At 46.2% G+C, this 20,556-nt stretch overlaps 2 protein-coding genes and 1 pseudogene across 3 annotated transcripts in view; 1 reads left to right on the top strand and 2 right to left on the bottom strand.

Moving 5' to 3' along the window:
• WWC2 (WW and C2 domain containing 2) overlaps window positions 1-16,042 on the top strand; it is a 166,012-nt gene extending 149,970 nt beyond the window's left edge. Inside the window, exons 19-23 of the mRNA XM_079909380.1 lie at window positions 928-1,092; window positions 2,729-2,821; window positions 5,819-6,061; window positions 10,148-10,275; window positions 13,244-16,042. Coding sequence (XP_079765506.1) covers window positions 928-1,092; window positions 2,729-2,821; window positions 5,819-6,061; window positions 10,148-10,275; window positions 13,244-13,310 — 696 coding nt within the window. The 3' untranslated portion in view covers window positions 13,311-16,042. The remainder of the gene's footprint in view (window positions 1-927; window positions 1,093-2,728; window positions 2,822-5,818; window positions 6,062-10,147; window positions 10,276-13,243) is intronic.
• LOC307179834 (claudin-22-like) lies at window positions 13,664-18,013 on the bottom strand (annotated as a pseudogene). Its single transcript has 2 exons — window positions 17,325-18,013; window positions 13,664-13,820 (listed from the first exon to the last, which is right to left on the bottom strand). The product of its transcript is annotated as a claudin-22-like (transcript).
• A 1,564-nt stretch (window positions 18,014-19,577) lies between these two features.
• On the bottom strand, window positions 19,578-20,341 carry LOC307179709 (putative claudin-24; the record flags this gene model as incomplete). The annotated part of the gene is made up of 1 exon (XM_079909253.1): window positions 19,578-20,341. The coding sequence occupies exon 1, from the start codon at window positions 20,238-20,240 to the stop codon at window positions 19,578-19,580; it is 663 nt and encodes a 220-aa protein (XP_079765379.1). The 5' UTR covers window positions 20,241-20,341.
• Between the last annotated feature and the right edge of the window lie 215 nt (window positions 20,342-20,556).

Genomic DNA, 20,556 nt, shown 5'->3' with positions numbered 1-20,556 from the left:
AACCAGTTCAGGAAGGTGGCAAATGACTCGGTTTAGGCACAGATGCCATGTTACTAAGCAGGTAACTTTGCTGGTTGGTGACAGACATGTTGAGACTGCCATCCCCAAAGGGGGAAACTCATGTTCAAGGTTTGAGGATGCTGGCAAACTTGGGAGTTTAGAAAATAACAGTTATTTATTTCTAAGAAAAATAATGTTATACCCTGACTGAAGACTTCATGTGTGTATATATATATATACACATACATACATACACACACATATACATACATACAGTCGGCCTTCTGTATCCGCGGTTTCTGCCTCCACGGATTCAACCAACCGCGGATCTGATTCAACCAACCGCTGATAGTAAACAGTACACGATTGGCTGAATGCGAGAATGTGGAGCCCCAGATACAGAGGGCCAGTTGTGGGACTTGAGCACCCACAGAGTTTGGTGTCCGGAACCAATCTCCCACGGATACCGAGGTATGGCTGTATATATAATTGCATGTTCTGCGTTAACCTGAGGTTTAACTAGTGTATTTTCATTTTCTTATATTTACTTTTATCGTTTACTCTGAAAAAAACTAATCAGAAAGTTGAATAACGTTTAATGATGAAGAATTCTCAAATAAGGTTCTTTATAGAAGCACATTTACCCTCTGTAAATCTAAAGCTTCCTTTTTTAAGGTCTAATCTGTTAGCGGTGGTGCTGCCACTTGTAGGTAACCCTGTTGGACAGTTATTATCCTACCCTACCTGAGGGTAACTTCCTAAGAACTAAGTAGAAAACCACCTTCCCATCAGCAGAAAGACAAAGCCTGTCTCACAGAAGTGGTCCTGGTGCTAGATGAGTCTCTTGTAAGATTAGGTATTTCTTTCATACTTAGAAGAAAGGAGCAAGAAACGTCTCTCCCCTCCTGACAAATTACTGACTTCTAGGTTGATAAAGAGACAAATACCGACGAGGCGGGCAGTGCCGGTGTGGCGGTCCGCCCCAAAGACCGCAGCGGCCTGAGCGCCCGGCAGCGCCCCTTCGTGCGGAGCAGCGTGATCGTGCGCTCGCAGACCTTCTCCCCCGGCGAGCGGAGCCAGTACGTCTGCAGGGTAAGGCGTCTGCGGGGCGGGCATGTGCAGGGTGTGAGGCGCGCAGTGCTCTTAGGGGGCTGCCGCCTCTCCCCGCCCCCTGCCAGGGAGTGGCCCGTTAGTGACAATAGACAGTGCCAGGGGATCTTCAAGCTCGACTACAGATTCTAATGGCTAGAAATGCCGTAAAATAAAATATAAAATATAAAATACCACACTCTTAATCATTCTTTTTAGTTTGGGTGGTGGAATTTTTTTCTTTCCTCAAATTTAATGTCTCTTTGCTTTAATGCCATTTATTTGGCAAAGAAGTGATATTAAGGACCAGGCTGCTAAGTCTGTCTGGACCTTAGTGTGTGTTTAGAAACTTAAAGTGACTCAAGACTTATGATGTCTTGTATATTTCTGCTGTGTATCATGCATGCTTCAAACCATGTTAGTCGGGCTTCCCTGGTGGCGCAGTGGTTGGGAGTCCGCCTGCCGATGCAGGGGACGCGGGTTCATGCCCCGGGCCAGGAAGATCCCACATGCCGCGGAGCGGCTGGGCCCGTGAGCCATGGCCGGTGAGCCTGCGTATCCGGAGCCTGTGCTCCGCAACGGGAGAGGCCACAACAGTGAGAGGCCCGCGTACCGCAAAAAAAAAAAAAAAAAAAAAACATGTTAGTGCTGCTGAGTCAAAGATTGTGAGTTGGGTTTTAGGACAAAAGTCGCCTTTACTAATGCCTCCAGACACTGAATCAGATTCCTGCTTCTGTGGAGAATATTATGTGATTTGCATCAGTTTACCAAATTCTAGTTCCATAAGTATTTATGATTTATAGTAATTTAGATTTAACATTATAGAGTGGGTTAGAAAATACTTTCAGAATTCTAAACTTACTCATTCAGTTCACCAGACATTTTTATTAAGCACCTGCTATTTATTAAGCACGTTGCCGGATCCCTGGGATTCGTCCGTGAACCAAAGACCCAGAGCCCCCTGTACTTGCGGGGCTTATGCTCTTGTGAGTTGAGCCAAACACTCAACATGATGAGTAAACTGTGAAGTCTCTTGGGCGGGGAACAGCGCTCTGGAAAACAGTAGAGCAAGTTATGAAAGGATGGAAATGTTGAGGATGAGGGTCGCAAATTTAAGTAGGTTCAGAGTAGACTTCACTGAGAAGGTGACGTTTCAGCAAAGGCCTGAAGCAGGTGAGGGAGTGAGTGTGGGCTGCCTGGGCTGGGCGTGTTCCCAGTTGTACGTGCTGTGACTCCACTCTGACCTTGAGCTCTGTGCATTACACAAACCTTTCTTTTAAAGAATGGATAGTGCCTAGTAGCTAAAAATACAAGGGATAATTTTATTTCAAAATGTATATAATTTTCTTAACAAATGACTTATGATAACTGTAACCAAAAGGCAATTATTTAAAGAAAATCAAGTTATTTAAGAAAAGCAAGAAAACAGGGAAAATTTTGTTTGGGGAGGATTTTCTTAAAGAAATAAACTACCAAAAAAATAAAAAAAATAAAAAAAAATAAAAAAATAAAAAAAAAAAGAAATAAACTACCTTCTTTCTGTGATAAAGTTCTCAATTCCAAGCTTCCTCTAGCACCTTGGTATGCACTGATTTCCTTTTCTTTTCTTTTCTTTTCTTTTTTTATCCTTTGTTGCCAGTTAAATCGAAGTGACAGTGACAGTTCAACCCTGGCTAAAAAATCACTATTTGTGAGAAACTCCACCGAACGGCGAAGTTTGAGAGTCAAAAGGGTATGTATTCCCTCAGCGGCATCCCGCTGTCCCGGACCCACCCAGCGTCTTGCATATCAGAACGTGAGCACCAGGGCTGCTGGGTGTCCTTGCTCCGTGCTCTTGGGAGCTGGGATGAAGCCACTGGGATTACGGAGACACAGCTGTTGTGTCAGTTATGGAGAAGGATGTGCTGGAGAGCGTTCCTTCGTCACCGGTGTGGAACCTCTGATAATGAAGGGTAAATCCACTTTGCAGCGTGGATGGAGACGGGCCTGCCGAGTCGGGGGGAGCATCTCTGCTGCCGGCTGCCTGGTCTGCACACCACAGCCAGCTCTTGAGCAGCTGTGGGGAGAGTGTAACACCCGGTGCCTTTCGTGAGGGGCAGACGTTCTGGAAAAGGAGGACACGGCTTTAGTAGCTTGCTTAAAAACAGATATTTTTAGAAGATGAAGATGAATGTAGATGGAAAAGCTCAAGCCAGGTTTTCCTGGAAGCCAGAGGTCTCTGGATGAGCTCGAAAGGGACGAATTTTAGATAAATTAAAAGGTTGGACTGTTCAGAAATTCCTGTTTATTTACCAGCAGCTGAACTAGTAATGGAAAGTTATTTGTTTACTAATAATTTGTTTCGTGCTAATTTCCGAAGCTGCTTTATTTCGGTTTAAAGCATGGTGTTCAGTAAAAATGCAGCGCTGTGCACACTAAGCTCTGCAGTGACGGGCAGGACCTCCCTGCCTGGAGGAGGTCTTCCGAGGGCACACGGGCGACTCCGGGTGCAGATAGAAGGGCGGAGTGAGCTCACCTGGTCAGGAGAATCAAAAACACTTCGTGGGGAAGGTGTCTGGCCTTGACACCCATATAAAATTTCTCAAGAAAGTGGTAGCTTTGTTTCAGGGATGGAGCTGGATACTGGGTGCTGTTGGATGGGTACTAGGTGGCCTGACGTGGCACAGGGGCAGGGAAGCACATTCAGGGGATGAGGAAGGACCCAGCTCGGTCAGGCCTGGGCCCCGTGGGTGGGAGTGGAGATTGGAGGGGAAGTTGAGTCACTCTGGTTTAGTGTCGCTGTAGGCAAAGTACTGGGTGTGTGACTGGGCAACATGTAACTTCCTGGTTTAACTTCCTAGTTACTTGACAGTCCTAAGCATGTTTCTTTTTTCTAAAGGTAGATATGCAGGCATTTCTTTAACCTCAGCATTTTCAGGACCTTTTGAAACACAGATCTTTCAGATTACAAAACTTTGTGCTTTAAAAGCACCTAAATTTCCATCATCTTGGATGAAAATTCGTCTCAACTCTTTTCTAAGTCCCCTGCATTTTTAAAAGCACATACTTTTAGAGGATGGTAGCACTCTTCAGAGAACTTTTAACCAGCAGTGTTTATGAATTGAGTGGAGCTGAAAAACAGTCGGGTTACTGATACTTAGTTTAATCCTGAAACACTGTTTAGGAGATCGCTGTTAATAGCTTTTAAAGTGGGCAGATAGAGTTTGGTAGAAGTGAATGGGGAAGTGTGTTCTGATTTAGGAGTTATAGCATGAGAACCATGTAGAGGTGAAGAGAACAAAAGCATCTCCGGAGATCAGTGGAAGGCTCCCTGGCTGGGAAGGTGGCAGCCCGGCCAGCGAGGCATGAGGTTGGGGGGACCCATCGCCACATCTCCCCCCAGTTCAGTGACACCACACTGACAGCCTGAGAGCAGTCATGGCGGGGAGCATTGACACCAAGGAAATGGGCAGAATCTTACAAACCAGCGAGCCCGCTGTTACACACTTAACCAGCAGGCCGTGCCCACGGGAGCCTTTAGAAAGCCTCCATGTACCTGACAGCTGGGAAGGATTTCTGATCTAGAAAACATGAGTAGTACAGTCGAAGAGAGTGTGTGTCTAGATGATTCTTCTGTGTAATAAGTTTGTTAGAGCAGAAGTTGAACAAAGGGAAAGCTACTAATAAGAACATTAGAGAGTGTTGCAGCAGGATATGTTGGGCAAGGAGAAAGAGGAATCCGAGGAGACAATGAAAGCTATTCAGACCTGGGCTGCGGCTCTGAAATGAGAAGAGGGACAGACAGGCCTCTTCTTTCCGTCTGTCATGAGCACCACCATTGTTCCAGACCTTCCAGCTGGAATACCTGTCAGGTCTGAGTCCGTCTGTCTTGTATCAAATAGTACCCGTCTTTATTAGTAATCTCTTATTTTCCATTCCCACTGCCAACAGTCCAGGCAAGAAATGCCCTCCTTGTTTCCCTCTGCTCAGGGAGTCCTGCCCAGCCTCGTTTGAAGGCCTTTCCTCAAGCGAGTCTGACCCAGCCCTGAGTGATCTCTCCCTCCCCTGACTTCCTGGGACACAGAAGCCGCTGCCAGCGGACATGCATTCATACATATTCAGTAATTATTTCTTGATAAGTGGATAAGCTTGGCCCCAGAGAGAGCACAGTGATTCAGGGGTGAAAGTACTGAAGAGATATTAAGCGATGGGAAGCCGAGGAAGGAGTCAAAACCCTAGCTCCCCTGAGCAGCTGTGTCCTGGCCAGTGCGTGCAGAAATGATAAGAGAGAGGTGTGAGCTGCGGGGACGCAGGTGCGTGGCCTGAAATGGAGCAGATGTGAGTTTCTCATAATGTATTTGTCGTTCACAGAGGCCGGCTTCGTGCAGTAAATTGGTCCGGCTAAGCTAGGCTCTACCACGGTGCCAACTTCAAAACTCTCTGCAGTTTAAAACAATAAAGGCTCGTTTGCTGCTTACCTGCGTGCTCAGTACAGGTGGGCCGGGGGCTCTGCTTGTCCTCCTTCAGGACGGAGCCCCCTGGCCTCCCCGCTCTAGGCCTTTGCTGCCCCTGTAACAGGGGTCAGGAGGTGCCACATCACTGCCACTCACCCCTCATCGGCCAAAGCAGGAAGCAGGGACAGTGCCCTCCTGTTAGGTGATCATCAGCCAGAGCAGGGAGCAGGGATAGTGCCCTCCTGTTAGGTGACCACCGACGTAATGAGGGTGTCGTGCTGTTTCCAACCCTCCAGACGGTGTGCCAGCCGGTGCTCAGAAGGGCAGCACCCGAATGCCCCGTGCGAACCTCTCTGGACCTGGAGCTGGACCTGCAGGCCTCGCTGACCCGGCAGAGCCGCTTGAACGACGAGCTGCAGGCCCTGCGGGGCCTGAGGCAGAAGCTCGAGGACCTGAAAGCCCAGGGCGAGACGGACCTTCCGCCGGGTGTGCTGGAGGACGAGAGGTTCCAGAAGCTTCTGCGACAGGCCGAGAAGCAGGTACAGAGCCCGGTGGTGCCGTGAGCTCCGGGGCGCTTACGTGGAGCTCACGTTGCCTAAAGCCCGCCGGGTAGAAGGTACTCAGCCTACACCTCAGTCTTGCTCGAGTCTTCAAGTCCTTTTTCTAGAACTTAGAACACATTTGTTCCCACTGTGTTTCATCCTGCCTGGTGGCAGCCCTTGCATCCAATGATAGTGAAGAAAGAGCCCACAAAGCAAGGTGCGTTTGTACCATTTTGAGAATAATCTGATTCCCCTGAGTACAGATTTTTTTCATCTTTATTTTTGCCAACTCTGTATGTCTAGATAGATTATTGGAGTTACGTGCCTTTTTTTCTCATCCCTGAAGTTTGTGCTCACCCGCTCTGTGAAAGAGAAACTGTTTCCAATTGTGCACCTCTCATTCCGGCCACAGAAGTTGGTGAGAGCCATTGGCTTCTCTCCTGCGTGCTCGTAAGCCCCACGTCCACTCCTTATACACATGCGGACACACTGGCGCACGTGCACACACACACATGCTGCCCTTTCGCATCCACCTTCCTCCCGCCCGCAGTTGGGGATTTGTGAGATTTGCAGCACAGTGGCCATAAAATGCCTAACGATGAGCAAACAGCCTTCCAATTGCCATAAAAAATACGGCTCCCGGGGAAACTGTGAACGGAGTCCAGCAGCAGAGCCCAGATCTGCCTGCCTTGTTAGGAAAGCTGTCAGGCCTCTGCGTCACTCTGCATAACCTTCCTCCTTTGTGGCTGAAAGTCTGTTTTGTAGCTCAGAATAAGAACTGAATCAGTTAGTGTCCTCGTGTATAGTACAACCCCCTTAGGAAGCAGAGCGAGCAGCTCAGGACTGTAATTAGGACGGGTTGTGTTCCTTACTCTGTCAGGCTTCTTAACGTGACGGTAAGTAAATCACTGGACCTTCCTGCAGGTCAGGCCCCCATCACGTAAACTGAAGGTTAATCACACTCTCCTGGAATCTGGGCCATAAAAACCGGCTTCCGATCCTCCTGAACCAGGCAGCTCATCGTGACTTGCCGGGTGAGAAGGGGAGAGGCATGCTGAGGAAGGGCTGGTATTTTTCCAAAGGAGCCTCAGGTTGCTTACAAAGCAGAAATTTCTTTTTCTTCCTCTGAGTGCTTCCCTGTCAAAATGCCAGTTCTGTGACGCTAGGCTTCTTAAAAGCTTAAAATAATACAGATGTTAACATTTGTAAAAGTTAGAATCTGCTAAGAAAATTATATGTCAGAAATATTAATACAGCTCATTCAACAAAAGAACTCAGTGATTACGGTGAAGTGCTCGGCACGGAGCCTCGACTGCCCGCAGAGCTGGTGACTATCGATTATTAACACCTGATGAAAATGTTATGCTATATTTTAGCACCCAGACTTTTGGAGGAAGATACAGACCCGGGTACAGATATAAATACATAAACACAGAGACAAATGGAGTCTGCAGTGAAGTGTGTTCTTACTCAGCAGGGAGAGGAGGCTCTTCGTGTGTTGCAGGGTGGTCGGTCTTATTTTGCACAGAACAAAGCCAAGTTTCAGAGGGACTCGGCAGCCATCACATAAATGCTGGTCGTTGGAAACAGCAGCAGCCGCAGGCTACTTCGAGGGACCATCTTAACAGTGTGTAATAGGCCTCACGCTCCCATTCATACGGAAGGGAACAAAATACCGAACAGGATCCCGGGGGCCTGTTGCATCTCTGATCTAGTGAAATACGCTTTCTTGGGGAAACCGGGCCAGGTTTTCTCCCCTAAGTATATCCGGCATGTACCTTCCTTCGCTGGTTTTTCCTGATCTCTCCGTTTGTTCAAGTCAATAAGGAGATGGCCATTTTAAGATTGGTTTGTTCATCTTATAAGTTCCCCAAAATTAGAATAGCAGCAACATTTCAGGAGAATTACTAGTTTCCTAGTTGGATGTACCACATCATGGTAGAAGTCATTTCTCTGTGTCTACTAAGTCAGTGGTTCCCAACCTGGCGCCTAGTGAAAAATCATCCGTTCGCTGAAGGTACGACTTCACAAAGTAACTAAAACATCACATCTGTCCCCTTTGAATTTGAATTACACAAATTCAGAGGCTCCGAGTGACAGCTCACCTATCTCATCAATTCCAAAATAATCAAGAAAGAACTGCTACTTAAATATAGGCCACTTTTCTAAACAAAATCGTTCAAAACAAGGAGAGGAAAGGGGAGCAGTAAAAAATATCTGGAAAAGGGAGCCTTTGTGGTGAAAAAAATCAGAAGTTACTGCAGTAGAGTATTATTAGCAAAGTACTAACTAGGTTATGCCCCACTGTAGTCTGTTCAGCTTTCCGTAAAGCGGTGTGAGTGTAACTGAATCTTCATCGGTACTTGGCTGAATAAATAGTTTTCGTAAAATGTCATCTTTCCTAAAAGTGCCACAAGCATTTTTGCTTTCAAATTTAAACTGAGTTTAGTGCACTTTGTGTGTTGAGAATATTTTAAAATTTAGAAAGTTTTTTTTAGTTAAAAAATTAACATGTTGTAACAAAGCCAAATAATGCAGAAGTATATAAAGCAAAAAGTATTGATAGACGTGCCCCTGAGTCCCACTCCCCAGGGACGACCTCTGTTGACTGTTATATGTCCTTCCAGCTCTTTTTTACGCCACGTGTATGTGTCAGTGTTGGGAAGAGTTACAGAAAACTAGGGTCTGAAGACATACTGTTCCGCACTTATTTTTTTCCCCACTTAATTCTAGTCATGTAAGATGAACAGCTTTCCATATTTGTATATGTTGCTGAAATTGACTGTTTTAAGGCATTTGTAATACACATTATGAATGTATCATATCATATTTATTTAATCATAAATATATCATAACTATTTCATTATTCTACTAATGGTAGTTTCCCAAATTTCAGTCATAGACTGTGGAAGTGAACACTCCTATACATTTTGGGACACCTTTCTTGTATCAGTAGCGTTTCCAAAGCATGAATAGAGTTCTAGCAGTAGAATTGCTGTTTGTATCCGTTCGGCTGTGAACCAGTCAGACTGGTTCTTGTCTTTGTCTTGTCTCTTAAGCCGGAAGACCTTGCTCTTTACTCTAAAGTTTATAGCTGCCTGTGTTAACACAAGCACAGCAGTCGGCTTTTTCAAGTGCAGAAGGGTCCCAGTGATGGGACCATCAGCTTGCTGCAGGCTACAGGCACCACCGTCAGCAAAGCCACTTTTCCTTCCATCCCTTTGTGCCGACTACTTAGTTCTGATCCCAAGCTGATCTCTCTTGTAAGACTTGAAGCTGCAAACACCAGTATTCTAAATTTCCTCACCCATTTCCTTCAGAGGTCCAGCTGCCCCACCATGACCAGTGGCCTCCACTGAGCAGGAAATTCTGTTACGTAGCGCCCCACTTGGGAGGTCATGGGGAGAAGGTGCCCAAATGAGTGGAGTCTCCCCAACCCCTGACTCAAATTAATAGTGTCCCCTCCCAATACACACGCCCGCCCCTCCCTGCCCAGGGCTAAGCGCAACTCACAACACGTCCTCCTGGGAGTAGAAGCCTCTGTGGAAACTTACAGGCTGGGATGTGTTCTGTCCCCTCCCTGGGATGTTTACAGTCTGGGAGTTTTGAGAAAAAGCTCTTCGAGCTGCACGCGCGTCTGTGTGCACTTTTTTGGTATGTCAATTCTACTTCAGTAAACAGCTTTTAAAAGGTCTAAGATGGAAATAAAAAGGGGGTTGAAAAGATGAATAAGAGGTTGAAAGTGTATTCTCCAAAATGTTCACAGTAGATATTTCTTGGACATGGTGCTGTAAGTAGTTTTTAATTTCTCTTTTGGTGGGTGGAGAGGGGGGCAGTTACCAGGTGTTCCAGATGTAACAAGATGATCCCACATTGCCTGTGTGGTAAGATTTTTAAAATGCATTAACACACACTTGCCCCGACCCAGGAGCTGCTCGCTGTGGGCGTGAGGTGGGCGCATGGGTGTCGTCCTGCTGGGCTGGCCTCCTGACCTGAGCCCGGCGTCTTTCGAGCCTTAGAGCACGCCTTTGGGAATCTCTAATTAATGTTCTGGGGGGCTCTGTGTTTTCATTTCCTTACCAGGCCGAACAGTCCAAAGAAGAGCAGAAGCAAGACCTGAACGCAGAGAAGCTGATGAGGCAGGTGTCCAAGGACGTGTGCCGGCTTCGGGAGCAGAGCCGGAAAGTGCCCCGGCAGGTGCAGTCCTTCAGGTGAGCGCCCGTGGGACGTGCGGGGCTGTCCCCGAATCACGCAGGCCTGCACCACAGGGTGGCTGGCAGGTGACACGTGTTAGGATGTGGGACACCACGCCCTCTGCTTCCGGCTTGATGTGTGTGTTTCCCTGAGCTCACAGACCCTGCCGGCCACAGTCCTGACTCCGTTTGAGCCCGGCTCCCCGGGGACCCGGGGTGTCCCCAGCTCTTAGAAGCAGTTAGACATCTCATTGAGAAATCTTAACGCAGAAAACAAAAAGGTACAGAAAAGTCACCTGTCTTCGGGGTTTTGCTGTTCCCTCCCTGGACCGTTCCTCAGGCCCCGTGAGCCATGCACGGGGCTGGGCCCGGGCACCCAGAGAAGGGCAAGCACCCCTGGCCTTACGGAGGCTCCGGTCTGTGTGAGGGGGGTGGGCAGTGCCATGCGGAAGGAGCCCCCTGAAGGCCAGGGGAGCGCACGGGAGTCTAAGGGGCCGTACAGGGTAGAAGAATGGGTACGCGTGTGTCAGGCACCAGGGGTGGTGGTTTTGGAAAGGGCATCGGGGCAGGGACAGAGGCACAGAGCCTTAAAGGTCAGAGCCAGCGGGTGAGCCTGTCGACCGCACAAGGCCCCGTGTGCTGTGTCGAAGCTTCCAGCGCTGGCTCTGAGTGGTGGGGGACCAGCAGGGGTCTCCAGGCGCAGGAGTGAGTGAGGGCGTAGAGGCGTTGTGGAGAGCGGCCGGGCAGACTCTGGAAAGGGGAGGCCAGGCAGGCGCCAGGAGGGTGACGGGAGGTGGGCGGACGGAGGGGCGCTAGGGGGCGGGGAGAGTTCTGCTTTTGGACATACCAGCCTACCAGTTCCCGTAGGCCAGCTTGGGAAGCCATGGTCAGTAGATAAGTAGAAATAAAAATCTGAAGCCAGGATTAAGGATCAGATGGGAGATAAAAATGTGAGTCTTCGTCTCACATGTGGTGGTTCCACAACAAACGTTGGTCTGACATCCCGGAAAGTGTGAGAAGGTGACCAGGACAGGAGGCTGTCGAGACTAAGAAGGAATGGCCAGCGGGCTAGAAGGAGAGCTGGGGAGCGTGGTCCTGGAGCTGAGCAGGGAGGGTGACAGGTGCTGTCAAAGGCAACAGCAAAGAGGATTGAGACACTCCCCAGGCTGGGGGCCACTGGTGACCATCCCGTGACAGTTTCAGTCAAGTGAGAGGGGGGCGACGGGAGAGGTGTGGTTTTATTGGTGTGTGTGTGTGTGTGTGTGTGTGTGTGTGTGTGTGTGTGTGTGTGTGCGTGCTGTGGACGAGTCTGTAGGAGGCTCTTGGGCTGAAGAGGTAGAAGCCCAAGGAGCGTGTCTGACGATATGGGGTGGAGAGGGCTCGTTAGGAAGGGATGGGTTTGGTGCCAGAGGGCGCAGTGGGAGTTCCTGCTGTCCTGGGTGAGTTGGGTGCGGGGGAAGGAGACGGGTCATGGCAGGCTCAGACCCTCTTTAACGTGATGGCTTATAGTAAAGAGTCAGCTTTTTCCTGTCTCCATTCAGCTCCAGGGTCACTCTTGTAACTTTCAGAGGATACTGCTCCTTGGATTTCTAGAACTGCAGGGTGGTGTGGGGAATCCTCTCGTGCCTTTGGTGCAAGAAACACTGTCCAGAGGAGAAGTCATCCAACCTCAGCTGCTGCTAAAACCCGAAATAAATGTTTATAAACACTCGCTTAGCACCCAAAGCCAGGCCTATCACCAGACGGGTGACGGAGGAGAGGGAGATGGACCGGGACACGGCAGCGGCTCTGGAAGCGCGCCGAGGCCTGGGACACTCTCCCTGAGCTGCTCTCTCAAAGCCCAGGGCTCCCTGCTCTTCCGATTTGCCGAGGGAAGGTAGAAACCAGGAATTTTATGTGAAACATCTCAAGCGTAGACACTGACAGCTAGTTTGTGTGTTTAAAAAGCACCGCGTGAGCCCAAGTAACTCGCTTGCAGGAAGTGATGAAGCAAAGACCCCAGTTTCGGGTTCTGCCTTCAGTGATATCCTGACTACTTTCACTCGCCCCTTTAATTCTTAATTTTATCTCATAGAATTGAGCAAACGGAAAGGACGCTGTAGCACAAAAATAACTCTCCTTCTACCTTGCCCAGGGTTTTCATGCTTCCCTCCTTCTCTCTCCTTTCCTTAGAGGTAGAGCTTTTCCGCCTCAGTTCCTGCATCATAACCCCACGCTCCTGCACCATCTCACCCCCAGTTTCTCGAAGGAGGGCCAGTGCTTTATTCCTCCTTAGGGCTTCCAGTGTGGCCCCACGTGGGGAAGCCCCTCAGCAGCCTGTGTTGAGGGGAGACTGTTCGATGTGAAGGCTTCTTAGAGGCTGGACGTACTGGTCCTGCCCTTGGCGGCTCTACAACCCTAAAACCTTACTTTCTTGACACTCTGCTAAGCTCTGAAAAGCCTCCCGCCCCTTCTTTCTCAGCCTCTCCCTCTCAGGTTGTTTCCACTTATCCCCGCGTCGGGCTGCGGCAGATCTGCCTTTAAGACGGTCAGGCTCCTTCTCTTGCCTCATCTGAGCCCCGGTATCCATCGCTCATCATTGTGCCCTTACCTTAGCATGGTACTGAGTTTAAAGAATTCTCCCCGGATCGTGTACTTTCCTGTGAGGACTCTGGCCCCTAGAATCCTCTACTCCCTGGTCTAGAAATGCTCAGACCTAGACTGACACGCTCCCTCCACACCCCCACCCCAGTGGTTTAAAGCCTGTCTGAGGTTGGAAATGCCTGTGTCGACCGGTGGTTACCGTGGGTCAGAGCTGCCGTTCGCCTTTATGTCCTTCCGTAAAAAGGTGAAGACAGTCTTTATTTTAAATGGAGCTCTAGCTAAGGACAAGATCTCCCATCCGGGCCTGTGGAGACAGCGCTGGCGTTCTTGGGACTATTTTTAACGGGCACAGAGCATTTTCAACATCTTATTGAAGCCGGTGTATTTCTCACCCCGGCTGTAGGGAGAAGATTGCCTACTTCACCAGAGCAAAGATAAGCATCCCGTCCCTGCCGGCTGATGACGTCTGATTACATCGCTGACGAGACCGTGTTTTCACCTCTTCATTTCTTAGGGAGGGCAAAAGACTGAACGTTTTCTTGTTTGGGGTTTTGTTTTTTGTTTTGGGGGGTTTTTTGTAATATAACTGTCAATTCTTAAAGAGCTTTTATTTCACATCAGATTTTCAACATGTTAATTTGTAAAGTACCTTGAATGTAATTCTTACATGTTTAAAAAAGAAAAAAAAATCAGATAACCAAAACAGGATCATCTGGTAACAGATGTACAGCATACGTGTATTGCCAATGGGCTTTATTTGGTAAAAATGGAATAGAGGCGGGACCCAGCGCGCATCCTATTGGACCGGCTGTGGAGAAATAACTCAGCTGAGCAGCACGCGGCTTTCGCTTTTCCTTTGTTTTCCCGTGGGCGACTGTGAAGCCAGCAGTGGCGCCAGGTGATACTTGGTGCCAGAGGGCAGCTCGTTCGGCGTGAGGTTGAACTTGAGCGTGAGCTTCAGTGCAGAGTCCCGGGTCCACCTGAAACAGGTGCTGCATTCATTTCCGTCACCTCTGTCGGAACACTTTGTTTCCTTAAAACAACTGCCTTTTTTTGTCCTTTTCTATTTGTCTAAAGAAAACAAAAACAAAATGCTGAGTGCAGGAAGGCAAGAATGCAAAGGAGCAGTGCTCCAGCCACACTACAAACCCCGTGATTTAGGACTTTAAGGGTAGGGAGATGAAAGCAGAAAGCCAGTCCGCCTCAAATACACTAAAATCAGCACGTCAGTGAGCAGCTGCTGCTTCTCACTCAGCCTGATTGTGCATCAGTGTTCAGACGTGAGTGTCTGGCTTGCACTAGTCATGCTTTGTCCTAGGTGTGAGGATGGTACCAAGTGGGTGAAGGTAGGGGCCAGGGTGCTGAGGACACACAGTGCTGGTACTGTGGAGGGAAACACATTAGCATCACTTGCTGAAACCAGGAACAGAGGAAAGGGTACCTCGATGGAATCAAGATTGCCAAAAAATTTTTAAATACATCAGTAAACAGATCTCTGACATTTACTAGAAATTACTTTGCAGCTGTCATTTTTAGGGCATCCTATCTGTAACTTGTGGTAAGGAGTTGGGAGGCAAAGAGAAGAGAGTGCCTGGGGAGATTATTAATTTGAAGTAAAAGCTGAGTCGTTTGTAAAATATAAATAAATATATATTCCAGACAAACAAGATGGAAACTGACTAAAGTTTCCTCCAGTGGAGAATTTTAGCTTACCCAACCCAAGCACTTCTTAAAAGAAACAAATCCCCAGGTCAGCTCTGCCAGCATAAAAGGCTTTTAAAAGAAATCGTTTTATGCAAATTAAATCTTGCATGTTACTCGGTCTGTAATACTGGAAGAGGCAATGTTTGGTGAGCCATCTTATGTAACAAGTGAAATCATTTTTTTTTTTTTAGAGATGAAAACATCATCTTAAAGGAATGGGCCCCTTAAAAAAAAGAAACACAAGTTCTATTCCTAAGCTAGAATCCTCGTTGGTAAGAATATTTATTTGAAAGTAATTACACATGTTTTGGAAGGTTCATTTTATCAGAATCAAAATTCAGATCAAGCCATTTCTGAGCCTAGAACTGTAATGACTTTTTCCTAAGTGTCCCACCATTTATATACAAAAGTCTTTGAAGGAATAACTGGACGTGACACTACTTTGAACAAAAACCAGCCTCGTGAATTGACTGAGCACAGTCCTTGCAGGCGGCCCAGTTCATCCTGTTAGGTGACCAAGGAGAACTGGAGGAAGAGCACCGTTCATCCTTGTCGAGGTCAAATGTGAAAAACAGAAGTTTATTTAATGTAGAGTTAAATGAAGGTCAGCTGTTTTCAGCTTCTTAGTTTGACCATGAAAATGTTTATAGGATTATGTGTGGTTGTACCGTACGATTTTATTTTCTTCATTTATTTATTTACGGTCTTATTTATGTTCTGTTTAATATATAGTTCGGTTCTGGCCATCTTAAATGTTTGACACAGAAGAGGCTATATTGGAATATTTACAGCTTTATAAATTCCATCAGATTAGCTGTTAACTTTTTGTACGACAAAGAGTTTCAGACAAGCATAAAAGAATAAAATCTGTCTCAGGCTGGTAGTTAGCAGTTGTGACCAAGATGCTTTTGGTTTTATTTTACAGCATTTGCTCATTTCTAACATGAGAGACAAACTTAATATAATCCTTTTCACTCTTTAAAAATCAGCAATAGTGTTATGTATTTATAGGCAGCTTTTAACAATCCTGTCATATTTGTACTAACCCAAATGATTCACAGTGACAAAACATTTTAATAACTTGCTCACAAAACCATATGGACAACATGAATTTTAATATTATAAGTACTATTTTTTAAAGGTAGAATTTATTCTTCACAGGGTAAAAAGAATGTAATATTTAGTTCTCAAGTTTGAATTATCAGTATGTTATTACAATTTTGTATATCAGAATCTAAGTGTTACAGGTACAAAAAGAATATTGCTAGCCAAATGAACAAAGTTTAGCTGGATCTCTGTAGCATGCAAATCAAATAAATTTAAAATCTTTTTTTTGCTATTACTTTATATTGTATTAAATATCAAAAGCTCAGGACTGAACTAAATATTTAATCAGGTTAAATTCTGAATATGTTTCTGTTTTAATTTGTCTTGTTTGTAAAAGTATGCAAATACATCACATAGATTAACTCTGGTTTCTGCACTTTTCATGTGTTTGTGGGTGGAAAAAAATTCAGTGTTTTCTTTTTAAAACAAAGATACATATTACCTAATACTTTATTTCAGTGTCATTTATTGTTCAGTGAATTTCCCTGACTGGCGCAAACACAAAAGTTTACTTGAACTATATACCAAACAAATATAAAATCTTTCATGAAGAATTCCCCAAGTTTGGTGGCTTCCCTGGTGATGCAGTGGTTAAGAATCCACCTGCCAATGCAGGGGACACGGGTTCGAGCCCTGGTCCAGGAAGATCCCACGTGCCGCGGAGCAACTAAGCCTGTGCACCACAACTACTGAGCCTGCACTCTAGAGCCCGTGACCCACAACTGCTGAGCCCCCATGCCACAACTACTGAAGCCCAAGCGCCTGGAGCCCGTGCTCTGCAACAAGAGAAGCCACCGCAATGAGAAGCCCGCACACCGCAACGAAGAGTAGCCCCCGCTCGCCGCAACAAGAGAAAGCCCGCGCACAGCAACGAAGACCCAATGCAGCCAAAAACCAACAAAATAAAATAATAAAATAAATAAATAAATAAACTCCCCAAGCCAGCAGCTTGCTGTGAATAGTTCTTGGTTGGCCCATATATATTGCTGATTTTTTTGTTAAAGGGGGTGGGGGCATCTGCCCACGCCCCCCAGTCCCGACCCACAGTCGCCTTGTGGCTGCAGCATCTACCGCAGAGCACAGGACACAAGCAAAAGGACGTTGGTGCGGTAGATTTTACATGAATCTTTAAAACACAAGACTGCCCTCCTCTGCTTCTGACACAGTAAAGAAGACGTGAATGAATGGAAGAGTCTCCATAGAGGCACTGAGGTCTCCAATTTAAAAAGAGGTGATGTGTCCCCAGTGTGCACCTCTCAAGCTTTCAGAGAGCCAGCGATTTTTTTAATATAATCAGATGTCATACCTTTTAAAAAAATAAGCAGCCAGACTTTAGTTTCAGTGTAATAGGTGATCTTAGACCCTTGAAAGAAGTCAGTGATCAGCAGTAACATTTCCAATTGCCAAATGATTCATCTTTATTAAATGACACCTTCAGAAGATGTGTAGGTACTAACACAACGTTTTATTTACCGGTTCTGTGCAATCACTGAATCTATTTTAAAATTGAGGAAACTCATCCCCAGTAATGAGTATGATTACTGTTAAGTCTTGATTGGTTTTGGTCTCAGGGTAGAAGATAAAAGTGGTTTACCATCTTAGAAAGAAATGCCAGTTTCAGAAGCGAAGGGAAAACGCATTTTAGAAAATCGAAAGCATAGTGAATGGGTTACTGTGTAACAGGAAATCCTACCAAATCATCTGAGGGCACCGCTGATCCCTTCTGGCTTAGTTTCAGGTGAGTGGTTTTCATCTCCAGGTGTAGACGGTGTGGCGGCGTTTCTGCCACTGCATAGTGGCCGGAAGCCAGGGCCCAGGCGGCCCAGTTTAGCAGACACCCTCCGAGCGGGAGAGAAAATCCAGCAAACCAGCCGATAAAGAGGGCCTCCCCAAACTCCCACCTGGGCACAATCTCGGGGATGGTCTCATCCCAGAACTCCTGGACTGTCCTGTGGGCGACCCAAGAGACAGGAACAAGGGCTGTGACGCCTGCTGTCCAGAACAGAATTCCTCCCAGGATTAACAGCTGCTTCTTGACCTCCTGCTGTCTCTCTCCAATTCTCAAGCAGTCCAGGCCAAACCCCGAGACCAGCAGGCCCAGGAATCCCAGGCCGTTTGAGAGGAACATTAAAATCCTGGAGATCCTGAGCTCAGCGGGCAAAGCCAGGATAGAATTGCATCCCCACTTCCTCTTGGGTGACGCAGGTCTGCCAGAGTCCCATGGTCAAGTTTTCCATTTCATTTAAGTCCAGGTTGAGATTTTTCCATGTGGCAGGTAGTTTGTAAGACAGGATAAAACCCATCCCAGCAAACATAGTGAAATTCCCGCTAATTGTGCCGCAGCTCTAAATACTAAAGCCATTATAAAATCCTGTGACCTTAGCCAGACCAACCCCTGCCTTTCAGTGGCTGTGAAAAGAAGTGTGACACTTGTGTTATCACTTGCAGAGCTCAGAACTATTTTTTCATTGAGTATATAGGAGGATTCTTGCCAGAGTTGCTATCGTTCAATTCTATGTTGAATAGTTTTCAGAAAAGGATAGGGAAATAATTCTGCAAACCAGTAATGACAAGGTGTGGCCAAGATCACGTTCACGTCCTATAGGCTGCATTTTGTAGTAGGCAGTTTGTCCCCGAAATAACATTAAGTAGTAATAATCCTCTCATTGTTAAAGTATAAATGGCTTTCACGTGTTCCCAACCTTTCTGTCAAGTCAAAGAATTAAGAAGTCTCCGTGCAAGATGTTTAATTGACAGTTTGGTTCAACTCCTGCTACTATATATCTTACTAGTTGCACCTATCAGATTTTCATCTGTTAAGAGGTCTCATTTCAATACGCATACTGTGGTTATAACTGAGTGTTATCATTTTTAAAAACAGGTTCAAGAAAAGTATTTCTTAACCAAATAAATCAATCTCAGAAATCTCTTCTGTAGACCTTAAATCAGACTTTTCTTTTCTTTTTTTAATCTCTTAGGCTACCTATACCCAATAACATATGAAACGATTCTGAACTAAATATCGAGTCTGTTTACTTCCACGCCTTCCTGACAGCTTCACACACAGGGACATAAATGCTTGCTATATTTTTGTTTCTTTGCTTTAAATATGCTTTCTATGCCGTGGAAAAATTAAGCAGTAGGACTGCGTAGGTTAGAATCAACGCCTCTGTTGGTTCATCCCCATGCGTGTAACTTTTAACTGAACAAAGGAAAATTTTTATTAGGGCAGATGAGCTGGATATTAAGCAAAATATTTTTGGAACTGTTTATCTTTTTAAAGTACGAAGCTTTTGAGGGAAGAGACGAGAAGAGATTGGCCAGTATTTTAAGTCTGAGAGTATCACAGTGTACTGAAACCCTTTAGCCTCATAAAGTCCTGCCGCACAGGCTTCCTAGCAATTTCCTGAACACAAACCACCTCTGTTCAAGAAAGACCAAATCATGGTTGTGGAAAGAGCACTTTGGATAGGCTGAGCATGTGGTTTTGCTAGTGCAGGATGCTTAAAGGATTTCAGATTGTTAGGTTTTTTTCTTTAGGAGACAGGAACTAATTATCAATTTCAGCTACCAACAAAACCAAAAAAACATTTCTAGTATCAAATGAACACAGTAAAGCTAATTAGTGCTCTCTTGGACAACCACCACCAAATTTTGATCTAAATACCGAGATGAATGAAAGTTTGTTTTGTTCATTCCTATGTAATGCTTACCACAATCATTTTCTTTTAGATATAAGATTTGCCTCTTTCTTACTTCTCCAGGTTTTGGGGGGATGGGGTATCTAGGATAGAAAAGTCATGATTTAATGTATTTAGTGAGAAAATGTTAGCATCACAAACATAGTTACATAACAAAGAACCCTTTTTCATGTAGACCGGCACAGTTGATATAGGGAGATACACCTCTCTGGTCTCATCAAAGTCTTACACTGAAGGATTGGCAGTTCCATTCTCCAGGTATGAACACTGAGTTTGCATTTCTGCCACTGCATAGTGGCCGGAAGCCAGGGGAATCTGGGTCCCGCAGGCGGCCCAGTTTAGCAGACACCCTCCGAGCAGGAGAGAAAATCCAGCAAACCAGCCGATAAAGAGGGCCTCCCCAAACTCCCACCTGGGCACAATCTCGGGGATGGTCTCATCCCAGAACTCCTGGACTGTCCTGTGGGCGACCCAAGAGACAGGAACAAGGGCTGTGACGCCTGCTGTCCAGAACAGAATTCCTCCCAGGATTAACAGCTGCTTCTTGACATCCTGCTGTCTCTCTCCAATTCTCAAGCAGTCCAGGCCAAACCCCGAGACCAGCAGGCCCAGGAATCCCAGGCCGTTTGAGAGGAACATTAAAATCCTGGAGATCCTGAGCTCAGCGGGCAAAGCCAGGAAAGAATCAAAGTCCTTGCATTGCATCCCCACTTCCTCTTGGGTGACGCAGGTCTGCCAGAGTCCCACAGTCCAGTTTTCCATTTCATTTAAGTCCAGGTTGAGGTTTTTCCAATGTGGCAAAAAAGTTGTAATAATGGATAAAACCCATCCCAGCAGAGAGAGCAAAATTCCAACGAATTGCATTGCTACTCTAAAGACTAAAGCCATCGCAACAAATCTTAGGACCCTTGCCACCTCTATAGGAGCTGCTGTCTTGTGGTGGACAGTAGTGTGACAATCTTGGTTCGATGCTGCCTGGGGAATATAAGTTTTGGTCGTTAACTCTTTGGGCACTCTGAAATGCGTTTTTGTTCTTCTTGAATATAATGTTTCATGTAAAGGACGAAGGACTCTGTTAAAACTATGAGTTAGGCTTTCTGATAAGGATTTGATCTGTTACCTTCCAATTTGCTTGGTAAAATTATATCCCCAATGCCTGATGATTATATAAGTCTAAGGATGAACAAAGAGCGCTCTATGACCC

Source organism: Stenella coeruleoalba (genome assembly GCF_951394435.1).
Source record: "Stenella coeruleoalba genome assembly, chromosome: 21".
NCBI classification, from domain to species: domain Eukaryota; kingdom Metazoa; phylum Chordata; class Mammalia; order Artiodactyla; family Delphinidae; genus Stenella; species Stenella coeruleoalba.
This window is presented reverse-complemented; position numbering and strand designations above follow the sequence as displayed.